General features: G+C 40.9%; 1 protein-coding gene across 1 annotated transcript in view; it reads right to left on the minus strand.

The window, feature by feature from the left end:
* The window catches only part of LOC137191435 (NMDA receptor synaptonuclear signaling and neuronal migration factor-like), a 51568-nt gene extending 29418 nt beyond the window's left edge, over positions 1 to 22150 (minus strand). The window contains exons 1-4 of the mRNA XM_067601511.1: positions 21707 to 22150; positions 4915 to 4976; positions 2896 to 3657; positions 2557 to 2629 (exon numbers count right to left, since the gene is read on the minus strand). Coding sequence (XP_067457612.1) covers positions 2557 to 2629; positions 2896 to 3657; positions 4915 to 4976; positions 21707 to 21777 — 968 coding nt within the window. The 5' untranslated portion in view covers positions 21778 to 22150. The remainder of the gene's footprint in view (positions 1 to 2556; positions 2630 to 2895; positions 3658 to 4914; positions 4977 to 21706) is intronic.
* Positions 22151 to 23644: the final 1494 nt, after the last annotated feature.

Genomic DNA, 23644 nt, shown 5'->3' on the forward strand with positions numbered 1-23644 from the left:
ACTTCAAGTTCAACTGTGAAATTCAACAAAAGTAGAGAGCCTGACGACAGCAGGTTGATGTAATAGCTTAACAACAGCTTGGGCTGAACAATTTGGATATAATAGTGATTTTTCTGACCAATTAAAATGTAAATTACAATTACAGTATTTTCTGTAAATTAAACTCCAGGCCTATGTGGTGGTCTACATTGTATTTAAGATGATAAGTTGTCCAAAACATGAAAGGAATCAGATAAGATAATGTTGATGTTGAGGTTCTCCCACACTTCTATTTCCTTTTCAAACCATTAAAATGAGCCAGTTTTCTAAATAAAAAATAAGTAAGATATTGAGATATTATATTAGTGGTATGTTACATTACAAGACATTCAAAACTGGTGCTATATTTATTAATACTGCTAAACGGTTGGTAGTGGTGGTCCAGTTATGGTTATAATTACAAACTGCTATTAAATATTTTCTCACAATGTGAAAGTTTTGATATCTGACTAATGACCCTTACCTAATGATGCTACTGTTGTTGTAACGTTTGCTTTAAATGCAGATCAAGCTACATGCTAACAAAAACATAAGTGTGCAGATTTCACCACAATGAAAATGTCTTTGCTCTGACCAATATGCTTTTCATGATGACTGCATTCATTTCATCCCTGCTGTACGGTACCTTCCCTGCACAAATACTCAGTCCAGCAGACACTGAGGTCGACGGGGGGTTAAGGACACAGCAGAAAGAGTAGCACAAAGCCACATGAGGAGAAGGGTTGAAGACATGTTACCTAACTGACAGAGTAAGAAAAAGGAAGAGCAACGAGGAAGAACAGCAGGGGCGGTTGAAAGAGTTACTCACGATATTCTACAGTCGTGGTTTGGAAAGCAGCCACAGAAGAGGAGAGGAAGAATAAAAGACAAAATGAAAGAAAAGTTAGCAACCAGGATAGCCAAATACTCCACACACACACACACACACACACACACACACACACACACACACACCAGAGACTGCTTCATGTTGCAGTTCTCACTTTCAGGTTAGGACACAAAGGCAAAAAAACATGGAATGGAAAGTGGAATATTTCTGCCTACCAACTTAAAATATCAGTGAGAAATGACAGAATCTTTGCACAGTAAGTCAAAGTCTTATTAGGACATACACATACACACATCATTTAAATCAAAGGCCTTTGTCGGACCCATATATCAGTCTGACCCTAATAGGGACATGAGCAGATGGAAACAGATGGGAAAGGGAGGAGAGACACTGACATATGGAGAGAGAAGAGAGAACGTGGGAGAGACAAGGGGAAAGATCACGACGGGTGAGCTTTGTCTGTTTTAAGGGTCATAATTATAGGATCTGGGTGACGGGTGATAATTAAGCAGTCAAGATGAGCGGAGGGGGGTCTGTGTGTGTGTGTGTGTGTGTGTGTGTGTGTGTGCATGTGAACTGTCTAGACCAGCACACATTCTGTACTTTCCAATCCTGCTTTATTCCAAGATTTTTGACTGAAGATGATGTTTCATTTCTATCTTTATCTCATTTCAATGTCAAAATTTCTCAAAAATATAAATAGAAAAGCGAAGTGAAGAAGTATATATATATAAAGTGGTTTGGCAGATATTAAAGAATTATTCTAACTTCTTGGACATTTTCTGGAAGTTTGTTATCATCTTTTTGTCCTGTCTCATGTCTACAGTAATTCTTTAGCATTCTTTAGCCAATGTGTGTTGGTTGTTTCCATATCTTGTTGGAATAAGGCAGGATTCTGGTGAAGGACATGCATGGAATACATTTTAGTGTCAATACTTCTGCTACATATTTTTAATTTGAATAAGGTGATCAGAATAGAAGTCTGCAGCTGCTAATATAAAAAAAATCAAATTACGCTAATAAACTTTTTTTTCTATTTGTGTGCATAACATTTGTGACAAAACTTAAATTTCATAATCCAATTTTCATTTAAATAACAATAATAATAATAATAATAAACTTCATATTTAATTAAAAATATGCAGTACAATGTGGTCAACAAAAGATTAGTGTAACACTGCCATAATAAAAAGAAATGTGAGAAACTGATGTGCAACCAGCTTTGAGAATAAAACAATAAACAACAATAAAGTCCATCTTAACATTAAATTTCATTATCATTGAGGCAGTGTTATGATCGAGTTGCAATTTCTCAGAAATAATGCATTTTCAAACACATAATTATGAATAGAAAATTAAATTTCAACTCGATTAAACCATTTGATTTCAATATTGGCATCCCCTGACTTCCATACAGTCAGGGAGGAAGCTAAAGGTTGAATAACAAAAGTGGATAACTACGACTGGCCTTACTTTATTTGGAACAAGCTCGTACTGGCTTCATATTTTGGTGAGACCAACAAGTGAGAAATGTGTGAATGCTCATTAAGATTTCGTAGTAGAACGCTACATTTGAGCTGGAAGTCTTGGAAGGAAAAGGCTGGGTCGTATCCTGCCAACACGGTGGTGGTTCAGTAAGACAGAGATGACAGAGTGGGAGTGAAGGCGGATTTCCATGCCATACTCACGCCTGCATGGTGGTGGTGGCTGTCTGAAAGCTGAACATATTCTCTTTGGGGAACCAGCTATTAGGATTGTCCTCTGCAAACACAAGGAAAGAAAAGACAGGCGTGGTATCAGCGAGCGGAACATTCACACACGGGCCTTACAATTAGCGGAGGAGGCTCGTGAATGCATGTTGACAAAAGAGTGTGAAGTGAAATACTCCATATACAGTATGTTTAAGATGTAGTGGAGCACACAAAACCACATAGCTGCTGTCATGATAGATGTACATATCTATAAATCCTTTCCATCTTCCATATCAATTTAAGTCCCCACCCATCTTCCCATCAATCATTCTATACCCCTGTCATCAGTAGACGCTCTGTCCTCGCTGTACATCCTCTCCAGTTTCTTGCGGTGCTTCCCCCCATCCCGCGGTGAGGTATCCAGGTCCAGGGAGCGCTGGCTTTGACACGGAGCACGAATGCAGGCCACGCAGTCCGGGGTGCAGTCGTCCCGCGACCCCCCTCTCCTCATCCCCCAGTCCCGGATGTTGTTGGCGCTCCCTGAGCTCTGCAGTGGCTGCGATGATGACAGCGAGCCTCCGTGGTGCTGGTGGGCATGGTGATGGTTGCTGCGGTGATGGCTGCTACGGTGATGGCTACCACGAGCGGCTGCAGCAGACGGTTGGCTGGTGCATGATGGGTTGTGGTCCGGACCCTGGGACACAGGCTGCTCCCTGGAGCCTTTAAGCACCTCCAGCTCCAGGCTCTCCTCACTGCTGCGCCCCCCGAGGGTCATCCCTCCCTCCTGGGTGATCGTGTACACTCTCGCCGGCTTCACTGCCGCACCCCCCTCTGGGCCTCTGGCACCCGGTGGGTTCTCTGTGGAGAGACTGCGCTCCACAGAGAGTCGACGTTTAGAGGGGCCTAAAGGTGCTTGAGTCTGGAGGGTGTTAGCCTGAGGTTGGGATTGTAGGTTAGCACTGGGGTTGGACTGGGTGGAATGGTTGGGCTTAGCTATGGGCAAACAGCGGCTCTGTGGTGGCAGGTTGTTGTTATGCAAGCGGCTGACGTCTGGAGAGTCGCAGTCCTGGCCGGGGAAGGTGTCAGACAATAGATGATCTGGTGATAGAGAGAAAGAAAAGGAGAGAAGATGGAGAAGAATAGCAAGAAAACAAAGAAAGTGACAGATAAATCATGTTGTTTGTCATTTATACACCTTTTGTAAATGGGCACCAGATAAATGCCTAAAATATAAAATATACATGAACAAATGGACAGAGAGACAGGAGCAAAAGAGGATTGTTTGTTGTTTGTTGCTCTTTGGGATTCGTAGCTTTGGCAGCAGAATGGTAAACAAACGAGCTTTCAGGAGGATGAGAAGGAAAAGCAGAGAGGTGGCTGAGTGATAAAAAAGAGCAAGGAGAGGAATGATGAAAGATTTGGAAATGGATAAGCTGGTACGGTACATACAGGGCTTTGGCAGAAACAAAAGCTCTGTCGTCCTGCGGGGTCACGGAGGATGGATGTTCCTTCTCACTGAATAGGCTAAGCAGCTGCAATGCTGCAGGCTTGATAATAAGTGTTAGCTCATGGGAATCGGTGGGTTTTTTCATGCTATCTGGGCTGTGGATAAACAAGTACAGGACAGGACACATACTGTATATAATATATATATTACAGGTATCATTCTGAATGATCAAATTTAGTTCTGAACTAAATTTGTCCTCTGTTCAATTCACCTGACAAAGATCATTTCAGATTTTGTACTTTCCAAAACTTTCTACTTTTAGAAATATTTCTGTGACATTTTATTTTGGTTCATTGCGGGGGGTTTTTGGATGTTTTTTTATGGGTAAAACCTGGTCACAGCCATGTTTGTCCTCAAATTTCTCGTAAGATAAGTGGTGTTAGAATGATAACACAGTGACTACTCACAGGGCTGTTTGGTGAGCTAACAGCTGAGAACATGCTAGCGCTAGTCAGTCACAACAGTTCTCCAAGCTAAGTGGATGCTAAATGTCGGTTAGCTAGCTAGATTAGTCACTAAAGAAACAAGTTTAGACAGTTTATTCAAGATACACATTTGTACAAATGACTTCTGTCTCAGAACTGTAAACTTCTCATGTGGAGCCGTTTATATTCCTACATGATTATATAAAAGTGGACAGCTAATGCATGCTAATGTATTACAATTTTCTTTTTTTCGTTCCCTCAAAGGTCAGCACTATAAAGATTTCCATTTCCATTCTTCCAGATGTGAGGTTAGCCTGTTTTTTAGATACTATGTTAGACTCCTGGTTTTGGTGTTCCTTGCTAATGTTCATTGTTAGTCAGTAGACAATCATTTTATTTCCAGAGTGTGCATGTGTCACCTACCTGCTCCGTTACGGTTTTCTGGATTGGTATTGGACAGGTATTCTCCGAATGCTCTGGCTGCTCTGTGGAGATACAACAAGGACAGCAGTTAACCCTGAGACAACTGCACAACTGCTATTGTCAAATAAACACAGAAGTGACTCAGAATCAAGGTTTTTCATGGGATTCTTTCAATATAAACATCTTGTCTGAGCTTTTTATCTTTGAGGCCTCTTCATGTGAAGACTGTCCGTGGCATGCTACCAGTCAAGTAGATTACACTGCCACAGAAGTCTGTAAGAGGCTATTTTATTGCTAGTGTCCTGAATCCATACCCTGTAACAGCCGTCTCTCACAAGGATAACAGCCTGTTCTTTTACAGTGACTGGAGGACTGGGAAACAGCTTGGAAGCTACAGCTTGTCTCCCCTGCATGGTTGATAGGCCCCATAGGGGACTGTGACATTGCATGTGCCAGCCAGAAATCCAGGAAAGAAATGTAGGCACATACACATGTTATGAAAGCACACATATTGGTAGGAACAGTGGAGAACTGGCACAGTATGCAGAGTATCTATGCTGCAGACTGTCACTAAAACACAACGTCCTCTCTTACATGTAATTCTCTTTAGACAGGTATCAACGCATTTCTGAAACAAAAGTGATGCTTTCTGAATTAAAACACAAGATATTTAATGAATTTTATATCCAAAGCATCATACAAAACAATGAGTGCTTTATGCATTGCATTGCATTGGTAGAAACAAAATGCCACACGCTGTCCTCTGCACTGCTACATGACATTTGTAACCGTACAATGCTAAAGCCATCCATGAGTATTGCATAATAAAGGCAACAGCAGGTGAACGTACAAACTCTGAAAGGGGGAACAGGCATGAATAACTGTGATTAGCTCATTAACAATCATTCAAGCTCTGTGCTTCTGAAGCTGCAAGGCCTTCAGACCTCACTCTATTTAAAAAACATCTGCTTCAGCACATAATGGGCCTATCAGCACTATTGTAACCTTTACACTGTATCACACGCATATATAGCCATATCTCTAGGACCTATTGTACACTGGGTTTTTAAACAGGTTGGGGTATTCAAGACTATGGTTATATAACATATCCCATGCAAAGTGAAATCAAATCAGTATATATTGTTGCTGTTTGTTTTGATTTTTGTACTTTTTAGTAGTACAGTTTTATTTCTGCAGTGATAACATCCTGCAATAGGATTGTTCTCCATGAGGTGTGAATTCTTGGATCAGACGACAGTGACGGTCGGTACGTGGAATGAGGAAAGCATGAATTGGCCTTTGTGACTCTGCACATCATAGAACAGAACTGTGTCATAATTTGAACAGCAGAGTAACTTAGGGAGTACTGAGGTTACAGGACTACTACATCTGATCTTGGCTAGCTTCCCTGAGGAAATACAAACTTAACAAGAATGTTCTAAAGAGACGGACATATGATATGCCTAATGGTACATAACCAACGCTATGTGTGCTTGCTGGAAAAGGGGGTGAGAAAAAACTGTCTTGTTACATTTGTGGTCTATTGACCTTATGCAGCCTGCCCCTTTATTTCTTTTTTTTTCATTAACTTAACGTCTTTGAGAAATTAACCATGTGGGGCAATGTCAAGAAGTTGTGATATGTAGCACAACAAGCTAGCAAAGCACCGTAAACATGTCTGCCTTACACGGATCTACTTTCTGAAGACTGAACACGACAACAGAAGTCTATGGCACAGAGGAATGTGATATATCAGACTTTGGACACATACAAAATACTTGTTAATGGATCAATTCATTGTTGGTTTAGCCAAATATGAGATTTGTTGACAATAAGAAAAATATGGAAAATTGCCAGCCTTATCCTTTAACTCATCAGTATAATGATGCAGGTTATTATTAGCATTATTTGGATTCTTAGCTTAAAAATAGGAATTAAAACACAAATTTTCACCTAACTATGTAATACAATATATATTGTATTAATAGTATAATTTTGACTGTGATTCATGTGACTCTATGTTGTATTAGCACATATTTGAAATGGCCTCTCTATGATATCATATTGTTATATACACATAATAAAAACACAAATACCAACACATTCTGACAATTCTCTAAGACCATTAGACCAAGACCACAGTAAAATGAGGAGATGATCCCAGCATGGAGTGAGAATGATCTAATCAGTGCAGCCGCATATTATCAGTGTTTGTCAAACTGCTGTAGAAAAAAGTCTCTCATGATCTTCCAGCTATGGTGACTTTTTACACTCAATGTCATTTAGTAAAACTGGTCAGATATTTGCTAAAATGTAGCCACAAGGTGGTTTCAAGCAGTCGATGTCAACCAAAACAACATGTTACATTTCCACTTCCGGTGTAGACATAAAGCTAAAAGATAAACTAACATAACTGGAGCACATCCTTTTTGTTGTCAGTACAGGGCTATGACATGCTCCAACAGCTAAAATGGTTTTATCCTCTTTTAAAAAATACCTGCAGTATCACTCTACTGTAGTTTATATTTCCTTACACAGAAACTGAGGAGAGTTCTAATTTCAGTTTGACTTTAATTTATTCTTGAATAATAATATTCTGCTACAAGTAGCTGAAACAGACTCTTCATTGTTCAGCAACTGGCACAAGATACAGTAAGAAAAATCAGCAGCTGTACTACAGTGTGAAATAGTTTGTTTTATACTCAGATACACATTCCTCCTGTTGAAACACCCACATACTTAAAATACACGTCATCTAAAAGATATAGGCCACACACACACACACACACACACACACACACACACACACACACACACACACATACACACAGACACATAGAGAAACAGTAAAGCCTGTAATCACTCTCTTCCCACTCACTCCGACCTGGCATTCCTGCCATCTGCACGCACAGACACACAGACAGACTCCCACATCCTCACTCAGAGACTGCATGTGGAGCAGCATGCAGAAAAATAAATAGGCTACACACACACACACACACACACACACACACGTACATACATGCACAATACGCTTGCTACATGCACACACGGCTGAATCTCAGGGGGGGTGCGTTGAAATGGAATTGCTGTGTTGTTGCTGTAGCCTATATGCCTTCCTGCTACGACACTCTAAGTAATTAAATATGAGGCAGCACGTGCAGTAGCAGCGCCACCCGTGAAAATTCCCCTCCCAGTCCGGATGATGGGAGAGAAGGAGGAGGGAGGACACGAGGAAGAAAATGCAATCATCTCTGATCTATCTGCTTGACTTTGTGCACTCCTTCCTATGAAAAATCCCATATGCTATGCTGAGAGTAAAGCAGTGTAAAGACATGCAGCGGTTTGCAGAGGACAAAGCGCTGCAGTGTCGAAAGCAAACACGGACTGGACTCATAGAGGCAGAATTTATGGAAAAAATCTTGTCTAGAATGCAATTTCACTGTGCTGCTGCCAAAATAATCCACTTCATTCTCATGTTATACTATGTAAAGTAGGGCTGAGTTGTTGAAACCATTACCAAACTATGAAAAAGGATATTTTCCGGTGTTGATATGCAGTAATAATATGTCAAAAATGTACAAAATAACATAATGCATTATATGCCGGTATTTTCCCATGGCCTGGTGGGCTATAAGATGTCATATTCTGTGTCCGCATACCAACAAACCCTTTTATTTTGTGGTGTTTTGGATTATTTATCAAAAGAAACACAGCATTCTGACAAGGAAACTTTAACACTGTTACTGCATCTTGAGCTCAAAATAGATTGGGGATGAGTATCAAGAACTGGTACTAAATTGGTACCAGTCCCTGACTGGTCGGTACTGAAATACTGATAAGCTCCTGGACAAACTGTGCTGCTATTGGTATGTATGCAACGTTAATTCACTCTAACATATCTGGCGTAGGTGGCAGTAAAGCACCTTAACGCTGGTTGCCACCCGCCATAAAACGGATAAAAAGAGAAAGGTAGCGCTGCACAGCCAGCGGCAGGCTGAGCCGCCGACCAGGGTGAGTCTGAGACAAAGGCGGGAAACAAGAGAGCTTCCCAGAGGAAGAGAGGCCTTGCCCGTCATGCTCCGAGATAATTTTATCTTCTGCCTTCTGCTTAGAAGTGGTGAATTTACACTAACTTAATATGATATAGTCTCTGGCTTTTGTTTAATGACGTAGCCAAGCGGATAGTTCTGGGTCTGAAAAGTGAAGCCAACGCAGAAGTGCCTTACACCTGCATTCTCTCTAATGACCAGTAGGGGGCGACTCCACTGGCTGCAAAAAGAAGTCTGATTGTATGGAAGTCTATGAGAAAATGACACTACCTCTCACTTGATTTATTACCTCAGTAAACTGTTTCCTAATGAGTTTATGGTCTCAATCGCTAGCTTAAAGTCTTTTTCAATACAGCATGATATTCATTTTGTAAATTATGATCCCATTTACTTTAAATTTGATGATAAAGCAGGGCATGCTTTAGGGCATGGTTACGTTGTGATTGACAAGTCGCTATCACAGTGACAAACCCATGGCATAACCCCAGATTAATTTACCTTAGCCATCTCTATTTCAGTGTGTTTTCAGTTAATTTTAACATTTTGGTCGCCTAAAAAAGTCTTGTTCAGTGTTTGGTTGTACTAAAAGACCCTCTGAGGAGTCAGATGTTCAGTTTTTCTAGTAAGTACAATTTGTTTTAATGGTGTTAAGCCTGCTTTTTGCTAGCAGAAATTAGCATTAGCATTATCACAGTTAACAATAGACTGTAAATGCACCGTGCTAACCAAACTAGCAGCTAGCTTTAGGGTCACCTCCACCCTGTCGTCCAGATATGGTCACTTCTCATCACTTCTGTCTCCAAGAATCCAAGATGGTCAAAAAAGTCAAAACGGGAGTCCACAAACCAGTGGGCGATGTCGCAGTGGCTACGTCCGTTATTTTTTAGCTTGGAGGGCTAACTTGGCTTGTTTACTATATTACATGAACGTTGCTTTTCTTCACCCATCTTTGGTTGACTACAGCCTTAATTGTTATGATAATAAGACTGTATTTTCTCTCTCCCTATCTTCTAATTTAACTATTATATTCATACATAAATAACTGTTGAATCTTTTCACATCTTTTCATGTCATGTCTTTATTTTTTGCACCAAATCATGGAGAGTAGTATCAATAAGAGTATCAATAAGTATCAGTATCAGTATTAATATCAGTATCAATAAAATCCTAATGATACCCATCCCTATAATAGATCAACATCACCAACAGCTCCTTCTTAACATTTGACTCCTTAATAACATCATCCTGTTAAACCAACAGCAAAGGCTGAGAGCACTTTTTTCCTCCCTTACATACATAAAGTCCTAGAAACACTGTATGCATGAAATGATTAAATATGAAGACGTTGAATATAAATTTTAAAAACAGCGCCCTAAAACAGTTCTTAGATCCTAAACTCAGTTTAAAGCTGCTCTAATCAATATTTTTATACTCTGCTCTGCAACTATACCGTTTCCGTTCACAAATAAGATCAAAAAACGTAGTTTCCCAGTCACCCAACAGCAGATGGACGAAGTCAAAACAGCTAAAAGGAAACCGAATATCAGTCTTACATTCGCAAAGTGGACAGAAACACAAATCCAAATGAATGCTAATGTTGCTACATGTCTGTTGGATGTGTTAAAAAAGCATATTGCTAATATGATTGCCATACCCACTTTGTTCAGGCATCATTTTGTCTTTGCAGCTTGTTACAATCAATTAATGAATGCAGGTTTTAAACAGTTGAACACTTGTATTACTATACACATGAGGACCTTAAACTTGCCCTTTATTATCTCACTCAAAGCACTCAAATCCCCAGATTTCCCCAAATTGAACTGTTCACAATCTGGTTATTCAGCTTCAGCTGTGAACTGGGTGGAAAATTGGAGATTTAAGGATCGCTGTAGGTCTTTTTCACAGCCCACACATTTTGACTTGTTATAGCATAAATAGCACAGGTACAAGTTTTTACAGTCGATCATTTCTCCACTCTATTTTAGTGTCCCGGTAAGTCGTGCCAGTGAGCCGGCAAGCACAATAACCCTTTTTCATAGCAGACATTTTCAATTGTCGTAGCAGTAAAAGCACAGGTGGAACTAATAACATTAGCAATGGCTCGGTCCCATGTAAGTGTCCAAGGAAGCTATACTGGTGAACCTTCATGCACTATGCCAGAGTCATGAATTTGAAAAAAAAAAAAAATTGGATTCAGCCATCATTAATGTTATTAATAGCACCTCCTTTTCCTGTACTGAGGGGTCAAAATGTCTTCTGTAAAAAAGGTCTATACCAGGGCCTGGAACTGGAGCACCTAATTGAAATGTAGTTTGATATGTTAATAAGAATTTCGCATCTACAGTATCTAGTATGTGATGACATTCAGTCCTCACAAGGGTAGGAGCAGAGTAATACACACAAAAACATATTCATTCTCCCTGCGGCTCTCGAGGAGTTTCTTCACAGCCACAGCGAAGGCTTGACGTGCTCCTCGGGGCAAAAGCAGTTATCTGATAATGTTTATCACGGCAGTCACCTCCGTTTTTTAAACGTATTCATTTATTTTTTACTCCAGAGGACTCTGAAACAGAAAACATGTAACACGTCTATGTTGCAGAGTTTTAACACATTAATTATACATCAGAGTCGGACTCCGCTGAGCACCGTCCGGCTGTGCTTCGTCTTACTGTGGCCCCATGCAGCCGCTGCGCCAGCAGCTTTACACTGCGCTTTTGGAGTTTTTTTTTTTCCCTACTGCATGTTTTCAGCCATGTGACATGAGGAGGGGGAGGGGGGAGAAGAAGAAACACGGTGACAAGAAAGAGATGTGTTTATAAGACCAAAATAGAAAGTAAGGAGGGAGTGGGAAGTGGGATGAAGAGGGGAGGCATGATAAGTAAAGAAAGAGTATTAAATAAGGAGAGGAGGGAGGACAAAGAGGTGACAGATGAACCACTGGACTGGATGATATTACGGTCTTATGAGCTGGTCATATGTGAGGCTTCTCCTTCCTCCTCTCTATGTGTGAGGGAGTGGGATGACTGCATATATGAGGCACATATGTATAGTGAAGCGTATAGATGCCTAGGGACACATTCACGTCTAATGGCACAGTAGTGAAAGCCACAGTGCTGGAGGAGCAAACAGACGAGCCTTAGTAGCATGACAAAGAGGAGGAAAGGTCCTGTGCTGATCCGAGTGGTTTTGCTTTTGTGTGTGTGTTGGAGTTTAAGTGTGTATGGGCTTTCGTAAGTGCATGGAAACATTGTTGCCTCAAGTGTATATATTTGTGTGCACTTCTGACCATTGGAACACGAGTATAAAAATGGTTGTGCATCACTTTGGATGTCAGGATCTTTATTCAAGAGTGTAAAGTTCTACTGTAAAATATTACGTGAGTGTAATACTGCTTTCCTCCTACAGGATGTCCCTGTGGTCTTGCAGTGAAGACTCTCTTGTGACTTAAAGGACCATTTTGTCAATTTTCAACCTTATCTCTGGCTATCCGAATAAGTGATATAGTGTGAAAAATGCCTGTAGTTGTTGCTGATGTTCTCTGTGTTTCTGGGGGCTACAGGATATTTCAGCTTGGATTTCTAGTATCCGCCTCTGGGTAGCCAGGGGGCATGCTCTAGATACCTGCCACTCTTTGCTTGTATTGCAAACTAGCTATGTTTCCAACAGCAAAAATGGCATCCCAAAATATGAATGCAGAGGATTTTCAATGGAAGAGGAAACATTTTACTGTGTTTTGGCTTACTCTGATATTCAGCCATATTCATTGAGCCAGAGTGGGTTTGGGGGTTTGGGTGCACTGATTGGACATCCGTGTGGCAAAGAAAGGAAAGAAGGAAAGGAAGGAAGAACAGAAGGAATGAAGGAAGGAAGATCAACATCTCTGTCTTCTTCTTGCTGTGGCCTCATCAGGGAGTCATAACATGAAAAAGTATTGGATTTGGTGGGGCAAGATCCTCACTCACACAATGCCAAGTTAAGATGATTAAATGACTGTGCGATGCCGTTAAGACCATGAGGATGTTCATTCGCTAATCCGAAGGCAGAGCAACACGTCTAACTGAGGAGCTACGTAGCCACCCATCAGGTTCTTATTTCCCCTTTTAATTTGACATTTTAAGGCCAGAAAACGTTCAAATGAAAGGGTGAAAGATAGATAATCAGGTCTTTCAGTGATCTATCTCTGTTTTCAGGCAGAGCCATTGCAAGGGTTGTGCAAATGGTGTGATAGGTCACAAAACTAGTGGCCTCACAAATCCAGCGTACAGCACATGAATAATCAATTTCACTTCTGTAAACCCTTTTATGCATAACTGGTCATTTGACGCCTTCTTGATATAACCGTATTGATTAGTTCGGCTTTAATTTCAGCAAGTGATGACCTGAGACAATTCTGTCAGTTGTGCGAATCAGTCTTCTGACTGGTGATAGGGTTGGCATGATCATGCTACAGGCATGCATCATGTTGCTTAAGGAGTGTGTAGTGGTGTTTGGTGTTTTGTTATCTTGTATATAGCATCTCAAACTACATTTGCATTAAATTGTGCCCTTTTTGTTGCAACTTAACCTTGCTATATGTGTGATGTACTTTGTGGTTGGATCAGGGCCTCTCACCCTGGAACAGCTCTGTGTTCAACCTCTGAGGCACACTGATACTTCAAAAACATTATTCAGAAGTTCAATACGTAACCAAAATGTGCAAATTATACTGAATTTGACTGTAGGGTTTCTTCTCTGTAGCTACAGCCAGGCAGAGGCATCACTCATACCAGGAGTAGATGACACTGATGCACTGATATTCAATAGAAAGACAGTATGAGTCCAAATCTATCATCAAAAGCATATATTGTAGTTACTGACACAGCAGCTACTTTTCTTAAAAGTGAGGCTGCATGTTTCTCTGTGACCGGCTGTAAGATGAGTGCAGCTCCAGCTGACAGAGGAGGTTTGTTTAAGTTTTGACCCCGCTGTGCTCTCCGTGTTCCATCCGCTCGCTGGGAGGTGATCAGTGATACCGATCATAATTAGTCAGATCAATGAGGAGACTGACGGCCATCTTACTGCTCTCCCTGCTTCTATCATTAACAGGGTGAGATAGTTATCTGTTATTAAAGACAACTGATGTTGCCCCCTGAACTGGATGAACAAAAGAAACTGTAAAGAGGAAAGGAGAGATCAGTAAAACGGTTTACAGCAGCAGGAGAAGAGAGGAAATATAACAGAAAGTGTAATGTATGAAGACTCTATACAGAATACAGTTATGATTTTTTTATGGGGGTTCATACTGTAGATTTGATCCCATAGTTTGAGCTGTGTGATTAGGGAGAGGTGGAAAGTGAGTCTCATTTTCATTTGTATTATACATACTATGGTGACTCAAAAGTGTCCATCTTCCATGAAATGCCTCAACAAAACCCTAAAATACTCAGGTGTCCAGATGATCAAACACTGGGATGGTGGTTGATTCGTTAAGGTTTGTTAACCTCGTCTCAAAAGCTTGAAAAAGAAGGAACGACAACTGACATTTTAACTGCTTTTGCTGCTACATATATCTGACAATTTAACTATTTACAGTACACACTGACTGCTTTCATCACTTCCTCTTCAAGTGAAACTTCCGCTGCGTTCATTGTTTAACCAAGTTTATCTGCTTTCAGTTTAACTTTGTTACACTTTGACGATTTCAAATTAACTGATACTTTCCTCAGCACGTACACTTAGAATAACACTTCAACTTCTTTCAGTGCCATGGCCTCTTCCACTATGCATTCTGAATCTAGCTTATATGAATGACGCAAAAATAAAAAATTTGGTTGGTTGTTTAATTAACTGGTTAAATAAAAGGAAGGGAAAAGACATACTGTAGATTTATACAGCACTAGTCTGACTTGTGTCCCTTTTCTTATCTCTCTGTATCACTGTCCAACAATATCACTGCCTATCTCACTGCTCAGCACACACTGGGAGGGCTGGCTAGTAAAAGGCTGATGACTTCATTAAGAGACACTTGCTCCGCTACACTCCACTGACAACAAAGGCCATGAGTCAGGCAATTACCCATATCTCCCAAGAGGCTGCAAGTGGGTTCATCTATGACTGCTGGAGGGGGAAAAAAGTAAAAAAAAAAAAAGTAAAGTATCTCATCTAAAGGGAAGCGAGGATGGAGGAGCAGCCTCAGGTTGAGAGAGGGAGAGAGTCCTCTATTGGTCTACTATCATATTGGGCTGATATTGGGTTTTATTAAAGGGGAACTAGGCAAGAGGTTTATTGCCATTTAGTACTAAATGACCATAATATATTTCTCTGGAGGTTGGACAGGTTATGAGTTTTGTGGCTTTTGAAACTCTCTTTCCATCCCATTCTTCCCAGCCTCGTCACCAACTAGAGTTTCAAGATGATCCCAAAACCCCTAAACAGAACACACACACACACACACACACACACACACACACACACACACACACACACACACACACACACACACACACACACATGCACTATGGGCATTTTCAAATTCTTAGTGTTGAAGGAAACTGAAAGAAACTGCATCACCAGCTCACTGAACATTTCTGTTTGACCTCTACTCTACTGACCAGAATACTAATTTCTTGTGAAAATGTGCCTATAATCACTACGTCAATTACAGGCCAGGTCCCATCAGCTCAAGGGGACAGTCGAGGAACTTCATTGTTTTTGCAATTCATTCTGGTCAATACTGAAGGTCAGCTGAGGTCACAGATGATTTAGTGACCCAGAGCAAACTACTGCCCACCATCTCTGATGTTCTTCTGTAAAATGTCCAGCTTTTCATATTATTTGTTATCAAATGTTTGACCAGCAGGATTTTAATCATTAGTCTGAAATGTAACCTAGTTGCCTCAGGTTTCAGCACACCAAAATAGCTAATAAAACAGCTTTGTTAGTCTTCTTTCAGTGGGGACTTTTAGTATGCCAAGGGTCTGTTCTCCTTGACAAAAACATAAATCCTGCGGAAAAATTCAATACCTGAGTCTATTTACTGATATTGAATATTTGGCCCACTTTTATTGCCAGATAAGAATGTTGATAATGGTCGATTACAGGGCTGCGACTAAAGATGATTTTCATTATCAATTCATCTTCTGATAACTTTTTTTGTTAATTCATTTGGTCAATAAAACTGCCACAATCACAATGTCTTGTTTTGGCTGTTTAATGGCCCAAAACCCAAAGAGATTCAATTTTCTTTAATGTTAGACAAGGAAACCTGAAATAATCACATATTTGGCAATGGTTGCCGATTAATTTACTGTTGATTGACTAATCGATTCTGCAAAACCTGTTAAATTTTCACTGCCATGTTTTTAAAATTAAAACTGAAAAATATGAGTAAATGTGTGATGGGATGCAAACTCTAGTGACATCCTACACACCTGTCCATCACTTCCACACCCTTACTGGGAATTCACACAGCGATGCAGAAGTGCCAGTGTTACATCTAACTGTTCCAACCACACTGACTCCAGCATCACTACCCTCTGAATCAGCTGTCCTGTCAGCAGCAAAGCTCCTGACCGAAGAGGACACCTGACAGCTTGTCTTCACCAAGTCAACTGTTTTACTGAAATTCTTCAAGTAGGCTTCATGGGAAATATACAGGAAAAACTGCATTCTTTTTATTTATGGTTTCTATGTAATTTCCCCTGCACACAAGCTCATTGATCAGTTATTATAGATATAGTTCACAACATATAGACAGCAGGAGATTTGTGTTTCAAATGGCTGCTGATGTAAATACTTTACCATTATAATGCGATTGTTACATTTTAGTGAGTGAAAGATGTAAAAAAAAAACATTCAAAAGCGTTCCTAATGTGGATTCCTCTTTACTTTCTGTTAATCTACATGAAGAACGCACTACTTCCTGCATTTGGACTAAATGTTGGCACTGGACATAAATCATTAGATATAGAATCATCCAAGACGCACATAATTCTTAGGGATGCTGGGCTGGTTTGGCCTGCTCACTTATTCAACTTAACCATGCCTGCTGCATTCATGGGTTCAGAATGAGACCTTTGACCTCTCTTTACTGTGTTAAAATAATGAAGCCTATATGCCGATACATAATTAAGGATACTGAATATCATCTATCAGCAGTGTCCCTTTAAAAGTCATGAAGAGAATTCAAACTTCATATGGTTTTGCACCAGTGATTCTGACAGGTCTATATTTTAGAGAGGGGACCCAGATGTTTTATAGCTAATAGCAACACTGGACCGTGGCTGCAGCTAATCTGTGCAGTGATGAGGACCGGGTTGCTGCCAGTCACACAGTCTTGTGAGAAGGAGGCCATGAAATCACATTTTTACCAAAGTGGAGACTATTAAGGTCTGAAAACTGTTGTGCTGTGCAATTCCTTTCAGAAGTGACTCAAACATTCTTGAAATATTAAAGGCGATGTTCACTCCAAAGTGCTGGTGATCGTTCCCATCCGGTGGTTGATGAAAGCTGACGGCCTGGTTTTTGTGTGCTGCTCTACAAATAAACAGGATAGGGAGGCAGTTGAGCCATCCCTAGTAGGTTTTTTCCACTGGCACTTTTGGCTGCACCAAGTCAAACCATGCCGCGTTTATTTGCATTTCCATTACCAGTTTAAACATGCCAAGTCGTGCCAAATTGTGCCAAGTTGTGCCTGAGATGGACCATCTCCGGACTCGGGCCAAAGTGTGCCTGAACCGCCTCCAAGCGGCCTGCGGTAAAGTCTCCCCGACCGCAGCAAGCTTGTGATGATTCCCTTCTCCTCCTCAAACAAGCATGTGTTGCAAGACTAAATTCATGTCTGAGCTGGAGACCAGAGAGAAAAACATTTTTAAAAGCCTAAGAGGTTTTAAGTTTAGTTTGAACTTTCAGAGTCCTGATCGCTTTCAGCCATATCAGAGCCGTGTTAAGTTACTGCCGATGAAAACATTTCCTGCCACTGTTGCTGATTCATATTAAAAGCTTTCACTGACAAACTAATGGAAGGCTTTTATTATGAAGAACTTATAGGAAATTAAATGTGTTTATCCACTGTTTTATAGCCATGACTTTGACCACTAGTCACAGCCACAAAAAACCTGCTGCTTTTTTATTCAAGATAAGCGTCATCAGTTAAAGACACACCTTCAGGCGAGTCCCTGCCATGCCGGGCTGATGACCAAGTCAAACTGAGGCAAGCCGGCACATGTGTATGGAAAAGGCCTATAAGTGTTTCAGGCACAGTGCATCTTCCCCCAAATTCCCTTGAAGAGACGTTAAACACATGATTAAGTGCACAGTAAAAGACAGAGACTCTGCGAGCATACAAGACTTTCATCGACCTTTTCCTTCTTTCTTCTTTCTTGTATTAAAATAGAGCCAGTCAAGACTGTACATACATTAGCATTAGAATGACTCAAAATTCAAAAGAGACAATCTATTTCAAATCAGCCGAGTTTCAAATGCACATTCATTTTGGCAATCTATCTCATCCCATTTCTATGCACATAAGATGTTTCCCCTCATTCTCCTGATGAACCCAGCTCTGCCAACAAGATGCCACACATGCAGCCAAAACAAATACAGGATGGGAAATAGCTGGATGGCCTGAATGTGCTCAGAATACTTAATTTCATGTTTAATTCATTTCAGGTTAATGACAACATTTTGCCTGATTCATGGCTGATTCCAGATGAGCTCCTTTCTAAACACAACACCTCATGCTGTCAACAACCCGAGGAATATTTGAAAATTCTGAACCTAACTACCTTGGTGATTACCCAGAAACCCTGCAAGGTGTCATCAGTAAACTCTTCACAGCATGCTCATGGTGTGTGATTACCAAAGAACAACAAAGGGATGAGAGAGGAGAACAATCTAACAAGGCTTAAGCCCAGATTTCTCTGGACAGAGAGCGTCCCCTCTGACAAATCTGACCTGTGACTTCTTATGGGGACAAATTATTTTCCAGTCACCACACTAACAAGTTTTCATCTGGGCAAATAATGTTAAAAAGCAGTGTGTATGTTGATTTTAGGTCTGAATTTTTATTTCAGCTTTCATGGAAATTACACTTTGAAAAGTAGATATTAGGGGAGGGCAATATGACAATATAAGATTGTGAACGATTAAAATGTCTCCACAATCTGCCTTTACAGAGAGATCGTTAGTACTGTGCTACAGTGCACATTGTATCAGTTCAGCTCCTTGACAGAGTGCAGTCTGCTAGCAGGAGGCTAACAGGTAAGCGCCTCATACCGCATCTCCAATCTGCTGGAGTTAATGACCTCTAGCGACAAGGATCTCAAGCAGGGCAAACGATCTGCACCGTTTACATCAGCAGCCCAAACTGTTTGAGCATCGTCACATCGCCAGTTCACCAGTTAGCTCACAGGTTTGATGCTTGGTAGAGTGTTTGTGAAATCTACAGCCCCCCCCCCCCCCCCCCCCCCACCCCCCCACAGCACCTTTTAAATGTCTGGATAGGGCTGTGTCTGACAAATTCTATAACTTTCCAAAACCAACAATCACAGCAACTTTCCGCAGCGGTTGGCCAGGTAAGCAGATGTGAGACTCATCTTACACACTACTTCCATTACTTTTCATGTACACATATGATTGCAACACAGTGAATGCCTTCCAAGAAAGACTATCTCACCCCACCCACTGTTCAAAGCAGCCATGAACACTTTTGCCCTCAGATGTGGTTCAACGGCACTTTATATGAACCTTTAAACCATCTTTTCTGTTTCAGACATGTTCTGACTATCAATCAGTGATTAATCATAAACCTAGCCAACAAACATTTGAAATTGGTCACCTGAGAACATTACTTGCTGATGACATTATTAAAAATATTGGCATTAACCCCAACCCCCCCAAAACTTGACCAAAGCACCCATAGTCAACCTAAATCTACTGTATGTTTCCAGTTACTTAGGAAGAGATCTATTCAGCATTTTCAAGTGAAATAGTGAATGAAGTGACACTTGAAGGGACAGATGTGTTAAGTATAGGGTCAAAAGCAGAGCGCCGGGGGATTAAACACGCTGATTTCCAGCATAATCTCTCCACTGTATTGCTACTCAAACTCACTGAAAGACAAAGACATGGGATTGGATTTGTCAGAGAGAAGTGACACAGCTTCACCCCCACTAATTCATCGAGGCACCGCTAATCCTGGCTCGGCTCAGACTGAGAAGCGTCTGGGATTCGGGGGAAGCACTATTGTTCGCTAAGAGCCATTAAACTCCTTGTCAACTAGAGTGCATCTCACGATCGCAGATATGGCTGAAAGTATGTGCGCACACATTTGCCTTGGCCATGGTGCACATGTGTGTCCAGGATGCTGGCTGTGATTGGAAAGTGATTTATGGAAGAGTTAAGTGTGAGGTGTAAAAAAGCGAGCCAAGTGGAGAGGGAAGCGACAAACAGATAAACAGCACAAGGAAGACAAATAGAACAGGAAAACGTGTGCATCAGGGAATGTGGCGGTGGCTGTGAAGATGGAGAGGTCATGGGTTGTTTGTTTATGTGCATGTGTGTTACTGCAGACCAGCAGGATCATGCATTTCAGAAGGAAAGTAGGTGTATGCACACATGACTAGGAGCAGCAGAGCTTCATCTGACTGCATGCCGGCTTTAAGAGACTGGCTCCTGAGGTCAGTAAGTGGGCGACAGACCGCATCTTCTACCATACAACATTAGTCATCCCACAGCCTTATTCAGACCAAGAACACATGGATCTGACACAAAGACCTTTAATGGCGTGACTCACACATTTAAAGTGTGATTAGAATTAGTCACAAGTCCAGTGAGTCCAGTTGGACGTTAGACATTTATAGATGACCATGTCAGTAAAATAAAATAAACGCACACATCCTGGCTCTAGAGCATGCAAACCAAAGGACAAACATAAGAAGCAAAGCTTCTCTTCACTTGATTGTGTAGACTACTGTGCAGAGTATTTCAAATGTGTTATCACTGTCTTCAGGTCATTGTGCTGAGAAAATAATAGCCAATTTTATTTAAATTATGAGTCTAAAACAAATAGAGATTTCTTCCCTTTTCTCCTCCTTGAAGAGATTTTTCCTGATCTGAGTTAAGGGCCCAATGATACAGGGAGTCTTTGTTGTACAGATTGTAAAGCCCTTTGAGGCAAATGTGTGATTTATGATTTTGGGCCATATAAATGAAATTGACTTGACCTGTTAAGTTAATATACATGATATTATCCCACACTGTGTACATATAAATCACAAAAAAGGAGATAAGGTGCTTAAAACTTTGTTGAAATGTGAAAAAAGGGGTCTGCAATGTGAGGAAGATATGTTTTCGAATCAGGGAAGATTCGTGATTTTTATTCATAGTTTACTTAAAAGTATCTACTGACATATCCTCTAACAAGCTATAAGCCAAAGTAAAACTTTAAAAGGAGTTACCTGCACTCTCTATAGAGAACCTAAAGATGAAGGAGTCACGAACAATATAAAAGCACCAGAGGAGCAGTTATGACTGCAGAATGTATTATTTTATTGTCAAATAGAAGGTAAGTGGAATATTCACTTGAAAGTTGGCACCCAGCTGTAATTTGTCTAAACGTGTGAACCTCTTAAAGTACTTTCTTGTGGTAGTTTGAACCCGACAGGCGCATCTCATCTGCGTTCCGCCGGGTCTCTCCGTGCGGCTTCAGAGCGCAGAGACCCCGGCAACAAAACCTCCTCCCTCCCCCCGGACACACTCACCGAACTTTTGCTGCCACAGACGATATCGCATCACTCCTCAGATTCTTCCTTTTGGACACCGCAGTTCCCATGCTGAAGTGGAGACGACCCAGGAGAGAAAACGCAGACCATTCCACTGACTGATCGGCGAGGGAAACAAACAAGAAAGAAAAACACTAATCGGAGAAATGAAACTCATCCGTATCCAACGAGTCACGCTATAATAAATTCATATTTATCATTATAATATCTTTGGATATAAAGGCTGAATGTTCAGAGGTCTGCGGGCTCAGCGTGGAGCGCAGCGGCACTGCTGTAGGATACAGTGAGTACGCTGCTGCGCTGCGCTCTCCTCTCCTCTCCTCATCCAACTGAAGCTTCCAGGAAGGAAACTGAGACCATAAAAGGAAGCCAGCCGCCTGTCTCCTGCACGGCCTGGACAGGTGCGGGGTGGGCAAAGACGGGAGAAGAAGATGAATACGCATGTTCGTTATTTGGGTGTGTGCTGGATGTGAGGAGGTGTGAAGTAATCTTGCAGTTTATTATCAAGCAAGACGATGCTGTGACATTCATCTGTGTTGCCTAATAAATACATTTCCAGGTAACACAGCACATTAAAGACAGAACTTTTCTTAAAGCTGTTGACATGAACTGGTAGTCATGAGACACTGGAGGTTAATCAGGCACGTGGCAAGCAGCACACTGTCAGTGCATAATAATAGTTCAAATCAGAATGCGATTTTTAAGCTCTAGCCCAATGAAAAATAAGACTATTCATAAAAGTTGAAAACCCTGCTTCCTACTCATTCCACCACACAATATGAGAGTGTGAGTGGGTCATGATCGGAGGGGTTCGAGACCATGATCGTGCTCAGCAACTTAATTACCTTCCTATATCTTTTGTGCACAGTTGACATTTTGCCAGAGGGTGGTGCTGGAGGAATGTCCAAAGTGCAAAGGGTTCATCCTCTGGGAAGCATGAATGTGGTAAGTCGGTTACACTTTTTGCAATGTGCATTATTACAAGTGTCAGTATGATTTTGAATGAGGCTTATGTACTCCTGGAACATAAATCAAAAGTTTGGTTTTAATTTACTTTTGTTTTGTTTTCATTTCTCATATCTTCCTGCCCAGGTCCTCCAAATTCAACAGCAAAATATGCCTTTGTCTTTTATTCTGTGCTTTCCACAAACTGTTACAAATTGCTGTTGAAAAATAAATCGGTTTTATGATGCAACAACAGTATGGTTAAGGTTTGGTTAGAATTAGGCACATAAAAACACTCGGTTAGATTAGTGGTTTGGGTTAAAATACTCAGTACTTAGTAAAGTACTTTGTTAAACCTGCAGTTGTGAACGTAACATTGAATATATATATGTTTAAGTTATTTGTTAGCACTAACACTATCTTATTTACACATCAAGCAGTTAAGGAGCAACATTATTCATTTGGAGTTGTGTTTCAGGCCAGCTGCCAAATGTAAGCCCAGTGTTCACTCTCTGATGTTTTGTTGACCCATCCATCTACCGCCACCTCCTACTTACATGATAATGTATGATAATAACTTCTGTAAGTTGAATGTAAACATATCATTTTGGGGAACTTGCTGAAACAAGATCTTTTTTTTGGAGAAGCACTCTAGTCTGCGCCATCTTTGAATGAACATGGTTTGTTTTGACTGAGAGGTCCGTGTTACATAAAATCACTCTCTGCAATAGACGTGTAATCCCTCACAAGTGGAATATGATCTCATTAGAAACAGAGGAAAAGTTATTATCAAATGTCAGACAATCACGCTTGTTTGGTTTGCCAGTAACCATAAAATGATTAAATCCATTCTACTTTTTGCACCTCCTAATGACAGACAGCACCAGCAGCAAGGATTTTGCTTGAGATTTAGCGAACTGTGGAACTGTGTAGCTCATTACAATAAAGGAAGTACAGATTGCCCAGGGACCA

The sequence above is a fragment of the Thunnus thynnus genome, chromosome 2 (assembly GCF_963924715.1).
Source record: "Thunnus thynnus chromosome 2, fThuThy2.1, whole genome shotgun sequence".
NCBI lineage: Eukaryota > Metazoa > Chordata > Actinopteri > Scombriformes > Scombridae > Thunnus > Thunnus thynnus.